Source organism: Trachurus trachurus (genome assembly GCF_905171665.1).
Source record: "Trachurus trachurus genome assembly, chromosome: 20".
NCBI lineage: Eukaryota > Metazoa > Chordata > Actinopteri > Carangiformes > Carangidae > Trachurus > Trachurus trachurus.
In genome coordinates, this window is record NC_139911.1 from 14,750,995 (window position 1) to 14,765,374 (window position 14,380).

Genomic DNA, 14,380 nt, shown 5'->3' on the forward strand with positions numbered 1-14,380 from the left:
CTTTATGTTTGTTGAATGGCGACTGTAGAAGAGGACGTAGTTTGTTATGTTTTGACTCACAAGCCAAAACTCAATGGAAGAAGAGGTTAACTTGATGAGCTTGATAACTGATTAAAGCTTCAGTTGGTAACAATTATTCAGTCATATTTGCTGGAACTGTCACTATATTCTGATAGTTGGACATTAAATGGGTAATTTAGGGCAAAATCCAACTCCTCTGGCTCCACCTACAGCCTGTAATCGTATTTGCCAGAATCCACCGCGACCGACGATTCTCCTCCAATCAGGTAGAGGGAGCAGGAGGAGCGGCCAATCGCAGCTCGTACACGTCGTAGTAAGCTGACGAAAGTGAAAGTAAAGTCCGCGATTTGGTCAGAAATTTCAAGACGATACACCTTCAGCTCCCTCTTTTCACTTCTGTCAACCCCCCTCCCCCTGTGTTGGGTGAGAGAGAGGCGAGATCGTTATGGAGTCTCCGGTTGCTATGGATACGGTACGTCTTCTGTGGGTGCGTTTATGGCTAATTTGCGGAGTTTACTTTCACTTTCGTCAACTTACCAACTGTAGCTTTAAGTGTTGTTAGTCCATATGCCAAAAGTCTGCCATAGTCCTTGGTTGTGTCTGTTTTTGTTGACTGATGGTTTCATTGAGTGGTTTGGGCCTTTATAACAGGCATTATGTTTACTTATTTCTGATATTTTATAGAGAAAAACTGTTATGTAGTAGTTAATGAATGAAATATATTCATTAAATGTGTATTCATTAAATCAGTAGCTGCCGTCCTACTCTGGGCTGAAACAAACTTGAACTGGGACCTTGGATCTCCAGAGCACCTGCACAACCTTGAATTATTGTGTGAAATGACTAGAAAAGAATATTAAATGACTTGTTTCTCAAATACATCATCACAGCCTGATGATTTATAAAAGTGAACGAGTTTTACCGCTCGGTTTTTGCTTATATTTTATCTAAACCTCCAGAACAACTCTAAAACTACTGGCCTTGAGTTGTTGTTTTTTTCCAGGAAGAGATGAGTAGGGGAAAAAAACGTATTTAATACCTTGCAAAAGGCGTAAGAATTGCCCTTCAACAAGCTGAGTAAAAATACCACTGTCAGCTACACACAGTAACCCAACCACTCTTTAACAAAGGCAGCTGAACATAAAAGACGCAAAAGGTAGGAGAGTAAACACTTTACATTCTGACACTCATTAAAAACAGACAAGTCCACCCTTACCGGAGGGAGAGCACGCGTCATGATATAGAGAGAGGCAAATACCAAACTGCATGGCATGGTATCAAAGACATTTCTGCGGTCCAAAGGTCAGGTGATGGTAAAAGGTTGCTGAGAAACTGAGCTGCTGGATGGTCTTTCATCTGTGGGAGGCAGCTGCAGTCTCCAAAGAGGCAGTGTTACTCAGGGCTGCAGGCACAGTGGGGCTGCTCCAATATGACATTTCACATCCAGATCTGCCACAGTAATGGCATTTTAGCCACTTTTAAAACAGCCAGATTGGCCTTCCTGCACTGCTGAAATTTTTATAGGTGACAATTTTTTTTATTGTTTGGATTTATTACAGAGTCTGAAGGAGATTGGATAGGTTGTCAATGTGGAGACGGCAATTGAGGGCCAATGTGAAAATGACTGGATGATATGATACACATACACATAAGGGCCGGATATACACTATACGACAAAAGGAGGGGTAGAACACACTGTATGCCTCGTTGTGCAAAGCCACTCTTATTTCCTCTGAGGAGCTACACTATAATAAGAATAAAAGATCACAAAATTAACATAAAAATATATTTGCTCATCTTGCAATTCTTATAAATATAAAAAAAACACAACTTGAAAAAAGAAAGCAACATGGGGAAATATGTTTTGAAGTAAAACATATACACATGCCGGTACAAGATCAATTTGTACAGCTCTTATCACAGTTATTTATTTATTTCGGCTTGAGTGTCTGTCTCTTCTTTTTGGTAGGAAATGGTCAGTATAGTTTTCCTTTGAAGTCCCCACTGGAATTATTTGTCCCATTTGCTCAGAGGAATTGCATTTGCTGATGGCTGCACATGGTATTTGTTGTTAAGTGGTATGTGCTACAATATTCAGGCTTTGTTAGATTAAAGGAAAGCAAAATGCACTGATACTGTCTGATAACTGCGCACATCATCATCAAAAATATGTAAATAAATATTAATGTGAGAAAGAGTTCCGCCGACACAAAATGCTAATTTAAAATAATCATCTCTGTGATTGAAGCAGGAGTTACTGGAGCACGTTGAGGATATTAAGATTGTTTGTTTTAATGTAGTTTCTTTTTTTTTGCTCAACTTTCCTCTTACTAATATGTGCAAAATTAAGACCATAGTTGTAGTATTTATCACTGAGCTTGTTGAGCTATTGATTGTGTTAATTTGCTATTGTGTATACTGAACAATTTAATTTTTTCTGCAATTTGTCGTGCTTATTTTACTATTGCAGGGTTATTGAGCTATATTTTACCTATGTACTGTGTGTCTATCTGTGTCAACTGCACTAACACTGATGCGGTCTGACAAAATCACCAATAAGCACTTACAGTAAATTAAATTCAAAGACTGTGCAGTGTGATCAGACAGTCACAGATATTTGCGATTATAGGGCTGGACTGGAAAACAAAATCAGCTATTCTGATCATCGTTTAAGAATAATTTTGAGTTTTACAGTAGACAGCTGGTTGGACAAAACATTACTCATAAAGATGTTACTTGTTTTGGCCATTGAATGTAGGTAGCAATCTACGCAAGGTGGTGGACTGGAGGATTGACAGGCATTGCTGACCCTGGAAATATGCCACCAGCTTGGCTAATTCAATAAATAAGAGTTATTGCTGCCATTTTCACACATGTGCCACTACAGTACAATCGTACTCCAAAAAATACATACTACATACAGTATATAAATTACTCAGATTGTTATGCATATAAATATCCTTACTGTAGCAAGGTTTGGTGTTGAAATTCAGTGTAAATCTCAACTAACATCCATTGTATTGTTCAATCTGATAAAAACGGTACGAGTATGGTACAGTAATACTCAAAAGCCGATGCACTGTATGAGGGAGCTTGTCAAAACATTTTCAGATAGATGTGACCTTGCATTAATTATGGTACAGGATATTGGAAAGAAAGCCTTCAAATCCATTGTGAGAGGTCATCATTTCATGTGACCTTTCTCTGAGATGAGTTTTGCCTCTGTGCCTCTGCACTTAGTCCTTTGATTAGAAATATAATGTAAGCTTTTGACCGTTATAAGATGATGGCATTCTGCCTGCAATTCCTCGAGACAAGACTCCTGACGGGATTAGACACGAATGTTGATTTCACCTCCACCGACTTTCTTCACATAGCTGCAGCAGAAATCCAATAGAAAACCAATGATCTATCTAGGCTCACACATTAGCAGCTAGATGCATACACAAGGACACAAAAACAAGCTCCATAAATACCAATTACAGTGTGCGATAATGACAAATATTACTGTGCGCATTTACTGTACATTTGTGCATGGCATGCAACACTCACAAACAATACACACATGCACAGTGCAGAGACTCCCGGCCTGCCATATATGATTTACATTTAGTGGTTGAATAATCAGTTGGCATGCAGCTCAGGGAATTCTTTGCTTAATGAGTGCCTCTTCACATAAGCAGTTTGCCAGAGTTATCTCGAACATGAGACTCCTGTCAAAATGTCACTGAATTCTCAATTTAACCACCAACTTAATCACATGGGGGCCCGTCACGTACTGTACGTGCAGGCTAAACGCATGGAGATGCATCCTTTATCTTGAAATATTGGCACGAGGAAAACAGAAAACTGGGAAGTCAGGGTTGCCTTTTGATGTGTATGATGAACTACTTTATAGATTTTCATATTGACTGGCAACATAGTCAGAACTGTTATATAGTCTCTATTTTTCAATACATATTCTTTTTCAAGGGGAATCTTTATTGTCAGACCAGGATATTGATCATTCAAACCCTGACTGGTTCAAAGATATTTAACCTCAGAAAATATTTTTAGAGATCAAACATCACCCTTTAAGCGTTATTTCAGATTTAAAGGACACTGGAAGCTGTTATTTCAAAGCTTTATACAGTACTGTATATGTTTAGCCTTTAGCTTAGCTATGTAGAGAATGAGGATTGTCAGAGGATTGCAGGATATTCTGTGTGCCTTTTTCTGACTAGTCATTGCAGCTGCTTCCAAAATATATCTGACCGACATGCCCCTCCCTTTCAAAACATATCTTTCTGAGCCTCCCTTTTATTCCCTTGCTTCTCCTCTCTCCGCTCCCCACTGGTAGCAGCCATGCTGTGTCGATGGCTGCCAGCGAAAGCAACCCTTTTGCCTGGTGCCTGGTTGCTGTCTCCGGCTCGGGGAGGGTGACTCACTGACCCCCCTCCTGCACAAAAGAGGATACGATCAGGCAGGAGGGAGGGAGGGAGGGAGGGAGGGAGGTGGGGTTGGCGGCGGCGGCGGCGGCAGCAAGGGATGCATAGTCACAGAGCTTTGTGCCTTTTAGGAACAATGGTAGTCGAGGAGCCAACGTGTGGTATGATTTGCCAGGGGTTATTTTCCACACTGAGAGTACTAAGTGACTGATACTAGCATGGATATTCATATCTATATATATATGAACACAGACAGTGTAGCTAGTTGGTGCTAAAAGGCCATGTCAACCATGAATTTTTGTTTTCTGCTTCACTTCTTTTCCTCACATTTACAAGACTCATGAATTTCAGTGAGACGTCCACAAGAGTGCAGCTCCCACTTGTCAAATAATTGTTAATAGGAATGAAAAAACATTGCTCATCCCCCCCACACACTTAGGCCTACATACATTACTTAAGAAAAACAAGGTAGTCATTTTTCTGTTGTTTTTCCTCTCCAGGAGGCCAACTTCCCTGCGATCTATAATGGAGTAGATATTGCTCGGTCTACTGATTGATGTCTCCTTCCCCCCACTTTGACATTTGCTTATCCTCGTCCGCATCTACTGCTATTGACGTTCGCTCTATCTGGACATCTTCCTAAGCTGTTTTGTCATTTGTCACCTCTTAAATAAAAATGGAGGAGGAGGAGGAGGAAAGAGAGAGAGATAGAAGGAGAAGGGGAGGGGGGGGTGTTGTCAGTGATAAGACTTAATGATACCAACCACGGTGATGGTTTTAGACCAGCTCAGAGAAAGAGCACTGTCTGTAGAAAGCATAGCCATGTGTTTGATTAATTTCTCACTCTATGCCTCTCATACCTCTCAATTTTTCCCAGCATATTTCTATTTTTTGCCGCTAATAACCAGCCCATTCTTCAACCTTTAGCATGCATTCACTCATAACTGCGGTCAATTTACGGCAAATTTGCTGAAAGCAGGCTTTTGGTTTAACACCTTTTAAACTAATGTATTTGAAGAGCCCACTCCACAGGCTCTCCTGTCAAAAGCTACTATTTTCCCCAACTTACCCTCAACTCTCCACTTCTTGGATACAAACTGGTGAGATCAACACATTCACGTTGGAGCTGCTGCTCATAAAACACCCTCTGAGTGAGTTTTCAGGGTTTATACTTTGCCAACTCTTTATTTGTAGTACAGTAAATGCTGCGCTTCCTTAACATGCATTTCTTCAAACACAGTCTGGCGCAGATTTTCTCCCCATGAGGTGGAAGACAGATTCTTCCTTTCCTCCCTCCCTCTTTCCATCCATCCCTCCCTCACCCTGGCTCCTGCAGAGAGGCTATTATTGCAGCTAATTATCTACAAATAGGCCCAATATGACAAACACAGCCCTGTACCAGCGCTGGCTAAGCCCAGGAATCAGTCTGAGTGGGAATAAAAGATTGAAAAGGAGGTGAGGAGAGGACAAAAATCGCACTGAAGAAAAAAAGAGGAGAAAAAAAAGTGAATCAGAGATAATTGAGAAGAACGTGATCAAGACACAGTGTGGAATAAGATGAGAGAAAATGTGGTGCTAAAAAAGATATAAGTGGGAGGCAGAGGGGGGAGGAAAGCCAGTGACACCAAAAAAGGGAGACAGTAGCATAGAGGGGACTAACACAGGAAAATGATCTTGTCTTTACAGTGTGTGTGATGGTTGTTGCCAATGGCAACTGTCCTGCAATGCACAGGCCACATCCATTTAGCTCCCAGCATGCCTCATGATCAGGGCAGCTCAGGGGTCTCAGGCTGTCTCTCTCATTTCCATAGAGAAACTCATTTACCAGGCGAGCATGGAGGACTATGACGCCTGAATGGGTGCTTGATTAGATCCTTACCTCTGATACATATGAATATTTATCAGTGTTGAATGAATACACATTTACTCTCCTTTCATCTAGATCATTCTGAGTGTCCTCCTGTTCTCCTCTTAATTTTTTCCCAATGAATATGTCACAGGAGCATCAGGGCTCACCACAAAGTGACAGCACTCAAGATAATCTGGTGATTGTTGCTCCGCGGTGATGATCAACACTTCGTTTAAGTTTGGCGAAATGCATCAGGCTTTTGTCTTGTTGTGTTTTCTTTGCCATGGAGACAACAGCTCTTAGAGATGTAAAGGAAACAAAATACGGGGGAACGGTAATCAAAGCAACACACTTAGGAGGATATGTGTTTGGAATTCATTGCTGCTAAAGATTAGCGTTTGGCTGCACAACTGAAGCTGCAGGTGCGATACAGATGCCAAGGCAAGTTGAAATCACCGAGTTATTCCTGTCCCATGAGCCCGAACACAGAACACACACAAAATCACAAGCACACCCACGCTTGCTCTTTCACACACACACACACACACACACACACACACACACACACACACACACACACACACACACACACACACACACACACACACACACACAGCTGAATAACAGATATTTTCGGTGTGTAACTTACATCACTGACTCCGGCCTCCACTATCTTCAGGCCTGTCTCCTTCTCCAGCTGCGGCTTCTCTTGGACTGCACAGGGAGACAAAAGCAGAGGAGGTGTTGAGCATGAGCAGTCCATGACAAAGTAGCAGATTTATCAGTTCCTGAGGCAGAACAAGTGGTCAGTGAAACTGAGAATGATGCGATGGATCTAACAGCGTGAGTCAGATGTCAAACTGGTCATAGAAAATGACCAACACACACACACACACAGAGAAAATATTCATTCGAAAAGGAGAGGCAAAACAATCTCCAAGGCTGCCTGCAGTCTGCGGTGGCTCCTTCAGGCCTTGAATAGGTTGGAGTCTACGGCCGTGTTAGCATCTCTTTGAGCCTGTAGCTACTTAGGCACAGCTTCATTATGTTAACATCCTTATGATGACAAAGCACACATGCAGTTGTTAAAGATGGATTTATTCTTGACAAAGGGGCTGGAGAACACTTTCAGTCTCTAATTGCACCACTGTGCAACTGCAAAGGTGTCTGACTGTATGATGCTTTCAGTGAACAGCTACTGTAGCAGTAACTGTGTTTCATACACAAAATGATATGAGTCTTGTTTATTTACTCTACATTAGACCACACTATGCAATCGTGGTAGACAGCAACATGGTTGTACTGTAGTGAGCTGAGGATGAAAAGCAGTTTTTAAAAAGTGCATGCCAGCCTAACGTTGTGAGAGTTGAAGGTCGGACAGATGTATAAAAGGTGTAATGTTCACCAACTTCATAATGGGGACTAAACATCAACCGTGATTGGCTTTGGTCCGTTCAAGTATTTGGTCATAAACCAGAGAATTGTGTTAACTTGACAATGGTACTGGATCTCCAACGTTATTCAAATGCATCCCAGAAGAAGAATTTCATAGAAATCCATTCGACAGTTATTGAGAGATTTCGCACAAAAACCAATGAAGACGATGGAGAAAAATATCAATAGGCTTCATCCTCTGGAAACCTTGGATTTACAGAGTCTATCCAGTAATTGTTACGACAGTTCAGTCTGGGTCATGTCTTTAAAAATAAAAAATACATAACAAGCCTATATAAAATGGCTGCTTGCTTTTCCCTCATACATTGAGCCAGACCTACTGGAGATTACAAGAAAGCAGATGAAGTGCTTGTAGATTCGCAGCACACAATAACTTGAGCTGCTGCCTTTGTTCTTGCAGTAATTAATACACCACCCAAGTTTGATCCTCACATCTATTGATCTAATCAAATATGGCATGATATTTCCAAAGCTTTGTTCACCAAAGATATTCTCATGCAAATCAAACCAAAGTGAGGCAACATTAAATATCCATCGTTCAAGATCACACATTGCCGACGTTTTTTCCCCCTCCTGTGCTTAATGCCCCTTCCTCACTTTGATGGAAACATTTATATTGAAAAACAAAATCAAAGGGGTCTTAATAGATTATGCCAAATTAAAGAGAGAAAGGAAAAAAAGAGCATAATTTTAATTGAGTTTGTTAGCATGTGAATGTGATTGGTAATGGGGGGAAAGGAAAAAGAGTGAGAGTTAAAGAGGAGAAAGAGAAAGAGAGCAGGTCCTTTAAATCCCATTTCCCCAGATGAAGGCTATGCAAATGACCCTGAAGAGCTGAACCCCACCTCACACTCCAAATTCGGCAAGGGCCTGTTTAATTAGTATTTTAATCTATCCCAATGATTCCACTCAGTCCACAATGTATGCAGCATTCCATCTAATTAAGCACGCTACCTTTAGGATAATCAGCCATCTCCCTCGCTCTTCCTCCGCCGCCTTTACTCTTTCTGGTTGTTAAAGATTCTGCAAACATTGATCATCCTATCATCCCATCAACACGGCAGCAAAAGAGGGACGCCTTATATTTTAGGTGTCAGCTGTGGATTTTTTTTCGGAGGGCCATGGCTAAAAGGAGGATAAGGGAGGTTGGCGTGAGAGTTGGAAAGGTCAAATATACATGGAAAGGCTTTAAATTAGAGTGCCACATTCAAGAAGTCGACAAGAGGAGAGAAGAGAAAATCTGCCATTAGAGAGAGGAGAGAAGTCTTCAACTGGCATGTCTCCAAGATGAAACTCATTTTAATTTCATGTTGCCATCCCTGTATTTAGTCACAGACATATTTCCACTCCATAGATAGTTACAGTACCTGCTCGGCTCCGGTGCTATTTAGAAGGGGGGTAATGAGCGAGGTAATTGGGCCCAGCTGGGTGAGAGCGTAGGTGGTGGGGGGATGCAAAGCTGCTAAAAGGTCACACAACGTTTTGGTCCTAATGAGGACCCCTCTGGGGTCCTAACACATCATGGGTCTAACTACGAAAGATTAGCCTGGATTCAGGAATCAACACACATACATGTCACAGCGGCTGTAGCTCAGGGTTTGACTGACAAGCCGACATTAATCGTTTTATAGTGAAACCAAAGTAGCCTGAAGGTCACTATTTACTCGTGAATCAAAGCTGAGGACTCTCCAATCAAGGCGAGGGACAGGACAGTCCCACAACAGCCACTTTAAATGTAAATACAATGTACTTGCCAAGCTCATTAGCTGGCAACTGGACGGATCAGGGTTGTAGCGAGGATCCAGCCAATGGATCGCTTGTTCTGTCACTGACTGTACAGATAACAGCCTACAGTGTCTCTTTCTGGTCACCCCTTATATTAACCTCCCACTGGAGCTCTCTCTCTCTCTTTCGCTTTTTCTCCAAGACACATACAGATTTTGTGAGCTTCAAATTAGCCACCAAATACTCCTGACAGACTGGAAAAGAGATGTCAGGTCTCATTTTAGAGAGGCTCCTCCAGCCGTTTTAATGGGCATTGTCTGAGTCTATCCAGTCTGATCTCTAATATTGAGATCTGATCCCTGCTGCTCATTTGATCTTTCCAAGTCATATTGAGCCAAATCATCTGATGTTCAGAAGGAGAAAAAAGGCACAGTTAAACCCTAAAGGCTTTTTCATGTGTTCAACTGTGCTCCATTTTCATGTGCTCTCCATTGAAACTACATAGGTGCACTAGATTTACCTGATGACCTGGGACTATTCAGTACAAATTTATTTAAAGTGGATCACTAGTATTTTGTGATTATGTATTAAAATAGTTCAATATCAGCTATTATTCTCAGAGAGAATTTGACAGATATTTTGAAATAGGGGTTGTCATGAAAATAGAAAGTTATAAATCATACAATATTTTTGAGACTATGATATTAACAGCCAGAGTATTTCTATTCAGTCTTTTTCTCTCTGTAGTTTTTAATGTGGTAATCATTCTCACAATTCCCAGCTGCACATTAGGGATTCATGGGAAATCTAAGATTTCAAGTGGTTTGGGTTCTCACTTTGAGTGTTTACTGTCTAAACATCACATCAGGCCTGTATTAATACAAACCAAACATCTCCTACTGCTGCTACTTCACATTAAAAGCCTTCAACAAACATGTGGTTGTGCTTTTATTGTGAAGCAGTTGCAGGAATCAGAAGGTTGACCATGGTTATTTAACAAAGATTGGTCCACATAACAAATCAAAACTATCTTTAAGCATTTATTCATCACTCAGTAATTATTTAATATTGTAGGAAGGTCAGTGACCAACATTTGCATCCTCCTTCTTAAGGAAATAACAAATTAAACCTCAACTGCTATTTCTTCTTTATTAAAGCAACACAAATGTATTTGACTGCACTGTAAAGACATGCAATTGTTGCTCTTCTGCTTCTCTGACAAAACCACACTTGTTGTTACCATCAGTAACCACTGATTGTGCCCAAATCAACCAGGATTGAAATGTTCAGGATTAAATTAGCTATTCAAAAGAGGAATATTCACACGTAAAACAGCTCTATGTATAGTATGTTTATTACAACCACTTAAAACTTCAGCTTCCTCCTCTAAATCATTCCAGCCTGCCTGCTTCCAAAGGACAATTTTAACTTCACGAATTATACTTGTGCACAAGGAAATGTGCTTTGATTAAAACCGTGATCACACTGTCTGTGTTTAGCATCAGGTGAACAGGAAGAAGTGAGAGGTACTTCAAAAACTCATCAAGAAACTTACTGAAGAAGAGGAAAAGGCCATTTCAATCATCAATCTACAGAATGATGCCTGAGTGTGGTTTTTGTTTTTTTTATCGTTGTTTTTGACACGCTCACTAATGAGAGAAAATAGAGAGAAAAAACACACATTTAAGCTTGATTTTATGTGACCTTTAAATTGCTTTGTAGCATATGTGCTCAACACAAATTATCTTGTGGCGAGATATAATTTGATTAAAATGTTGCTTTTCTCCACCATATGCTGCAAACTGAAGCAATTTTGCACTCCTCATCATAGATTCTAATAGCAATTCAGAAATGATTATCATAAAGTCATCAGAGCTTAAAGTCATGAATATATATATTCATTTCTCTGATATACGACAGGGTTGTTATTGTTAGGAGCAATATAAATTCAGTGTCGGGAGACAAATCACCCACTGTAGGCTGTAAGTATTTTGTATTTCAACACGACGCAGCAGCAGCCACTGCAGTCACATGATCGTAATGTTTCCTCTTTGGCCTTTCGGGGGTATATAGTTGACAAAATACATATTTCACCACCCTCTGATTGATCTGTTAATATTGAATAACATCCACATCCATTCCATCTATCTACCCCCTCCCTGCCCTGCTCCTCAAGTCATCTATTCACCACTTCCATCTTTCCATCCGTCACTCCAACCAAACAAAATGAAAGTGTTTATTGCGGAGGAGGGCTGACGCTCACGCCTCTCCACAGCCGTTAGCCTTATCAGCTGGCAATCGCTCCGATATTAAAGCTGCCATTCCGCCCATCACTTTCCCCTTGCACATATGATGGCTGTCTCTACCTATCAGAGAGGAGAGAGGGGGAGGAAGGAGGGAGGGAGGGAGGCTGGGCGGGGGAGGAGGGAGAGGAAAAGGAGAGGGAGATGCACCTGATCCCCCAGACAGATAAGATTCACTGCAACCTATTTTTCAGTCAAAATCCAAGGCGGGAAACAAAAACAATAATATTCCTCTATAGCTGCGTGTACGAGAAACCACAGCGCTGACTTCCGAGCGGCAGCATATTCATTACATGTATGATATACAGTATAACATGTATGTGAAGCCTTTACATCTGACGTCTGCACGCTGATGCTTATCAAAATGTAAATCAGCTTGCAGATATTGTTGTTGCTTTTATAACGATTACTTCATCTTTTCATTTCTTTTTTCTTTCACTTCCTCTATAGCTTCTAGGAAATTCATCTTAGAAGAGATTTTCTGCACAAAAGCACACTGGTCCACAATGATAGAATTTCAGACTTTCACACAAGCTCTGGTTTTTATGGTAAGGAAAAACATTCTGTAAATAACATAAAATATATATACATTATATATACTATATATGACCACAAAGACCTTTTTCTCCGAGACAATCTGCCAGCCCCACTCTCTCCTCTGTCTCTTCTTGTTCATGCGTATCAATTGTTATTCTGCTCCTTGGCTTCTATAAATCAAGACACCAAATCAAAGGACCTGCACCTCTGAGAAAACTTGCAAATGAAAGAGAGGGGCAAGGTGGAGGAGAGCCAGGCTGCAACTAATGATTATTTTCACTGATCATTCTTTGCATTATGTTTCCATTATATTGATGTCTTGATTTGACTGATTAATTGTTAAAAAAAAAAAAAAAAAAGGCCTTCAAAATTTCCTCTCACAAACTGACAGCTTCAAATTGCTTTTCTGACAAACAGTTGTAAACTGCAAATTATTAAATTACAAGATGGAAGATTTAGCCAAACAAATCAATTGGTAACTATTTTGATTTGTTTAATTTATTTTTCAAAATCATTAATATGTATTAGTTGTGCCTCCTCCAATGTGAGAATCAGTTAATTTTCTATGATAATTGGATAAAAGACGCCATTTAAAAATGTCAGCTCAGGTTTTTAGAAAACTGTTAAAGCACAATTTTTGACCAAACTATTATTATTGACTGATTAACAATGAAGATAATCATTAATTATAGCTCTAATTCTATTTGCAATTTTATAAATCAGAGAAAGGCAACATTTCCTCAGAATTAAGGGGCTGGAATCAGTCAGTGTTTCTTTTATTTTTAATTTTTTTTGCATGATTAAGACCTTTCCAGGACTGATCACTCAGCAGAACTGTCATTTATTACTTTTCTGACAACCTAATCAATCAATCTAATCATACAGTATCTCAAAATGATTAATATAACTTAAAATTGCACTATAACTTTTATCCACTCACTGTTAAATACTGGTTGCTCATAATTATGCTTATCCTGAGATGAATTTAGTATACATCTTGAATGTATATATACGTACAGGTATGGTTGAATTGAATTCAGCCAAAGCAAAAATAAACCTTCTTCTCTACACCTGTAAAACCAACATGACGCTAGCATTACAGCATTGCAGTCTAATGTCCAATCAGCAGTGCCAATCATATACCACCATGTCTGTCACATGGTAGGACCATGCTGTTAACAGCGGGGGCTCCTGGCTGGCTCACTGTTTATTCACCCTGATGGATCGCTTCCTGTGGATAAGCCAACAGTGCTCCCCAAAAACCAACTGCTGTTATTCAGCCTAAATCAACACACCACAGACATTTGCTATCTAACTGAATGCAGCCCTTATACTCGGCTCCAAAATATAAAAATAAATAAATATCCCAAAAAGCAAAAATGTTTCCCTTTAGATGTCAGAGCGTGTTTTCTAGTTGCCATATTAGAGATGATGTTGAAAGACAACAGTGTGAAATAAGGGGATGGGAAATGAAGTCTGCTGCCTGCTTCCAGCTCCTCTAATGGCTGTAGTCACGCAATCAGCATGCACCTTGTATCCGCTGCAGACCTTGCCGCAGCCTTTGGTATCAAACACGTTACAGGTCCCTTCCTCTTTCAAACAGAGCCCACATGACACTTTTGTAATTGCATCCTGCCTTATTAGAGACCCTTTTCAAAAATGGCTGAATTGTACACCTGGACGAGTCTTTGCTTCTGCTGCACATGTGCAGGCGCAGACAAACACGGACACAGACACACGCATAATATCTGTTTCTTTGCCTGCTGCTTGATTAATAGATTGTGGCTGCTCTGACACTCTGTGTAGAATAGGCATTTTGCCTTTGATAGGTGCTGACACCAATTCTTCACGGACTGCAGGAGATCGGGGAAACAGAGGCAGCGCTGGCAAATGACTTGGATGGCAGGCGCCGCCAGATGTGGGGAGAAACCCCACCGATGTCACTCTGCATTCTCACCGGGACGCGTTTACATCGTTTACGCTCCTTTTCAAAGATGACAATCTGCAGATGTGTGACATATGCGACGTAAATCACATCTGACAATCGCTCTAAAAGAACGGAT

At 40.5% G+C, this 14,380-nt stretch overlaps 1 protein-coding gene across 1 annotated transcript in view; it reads right to left on the bottom strand.

The window, feature by feature from the left end:
• ptprn2 (protein tyrosine phosphatase receptor type N2) overlaps positions 1-14,380 on the bottom strand; it is a gene marked incomplete at its 3' end in the record, with an annotated part of 123,636 nt that overhangs the window by 41,239 nt on the left and 68,017 nt on the right. The window contains exon 11 of the mRNA XM_083995575.1: positions 6,947-7,011. Coding sequence (XP_083851701.1) covers positions 6,947-7,011 — 65 coding nt within the window. The remainder of the gene's footprint in view (positions 1-6,946; positions 7,012-14,380) is intronic.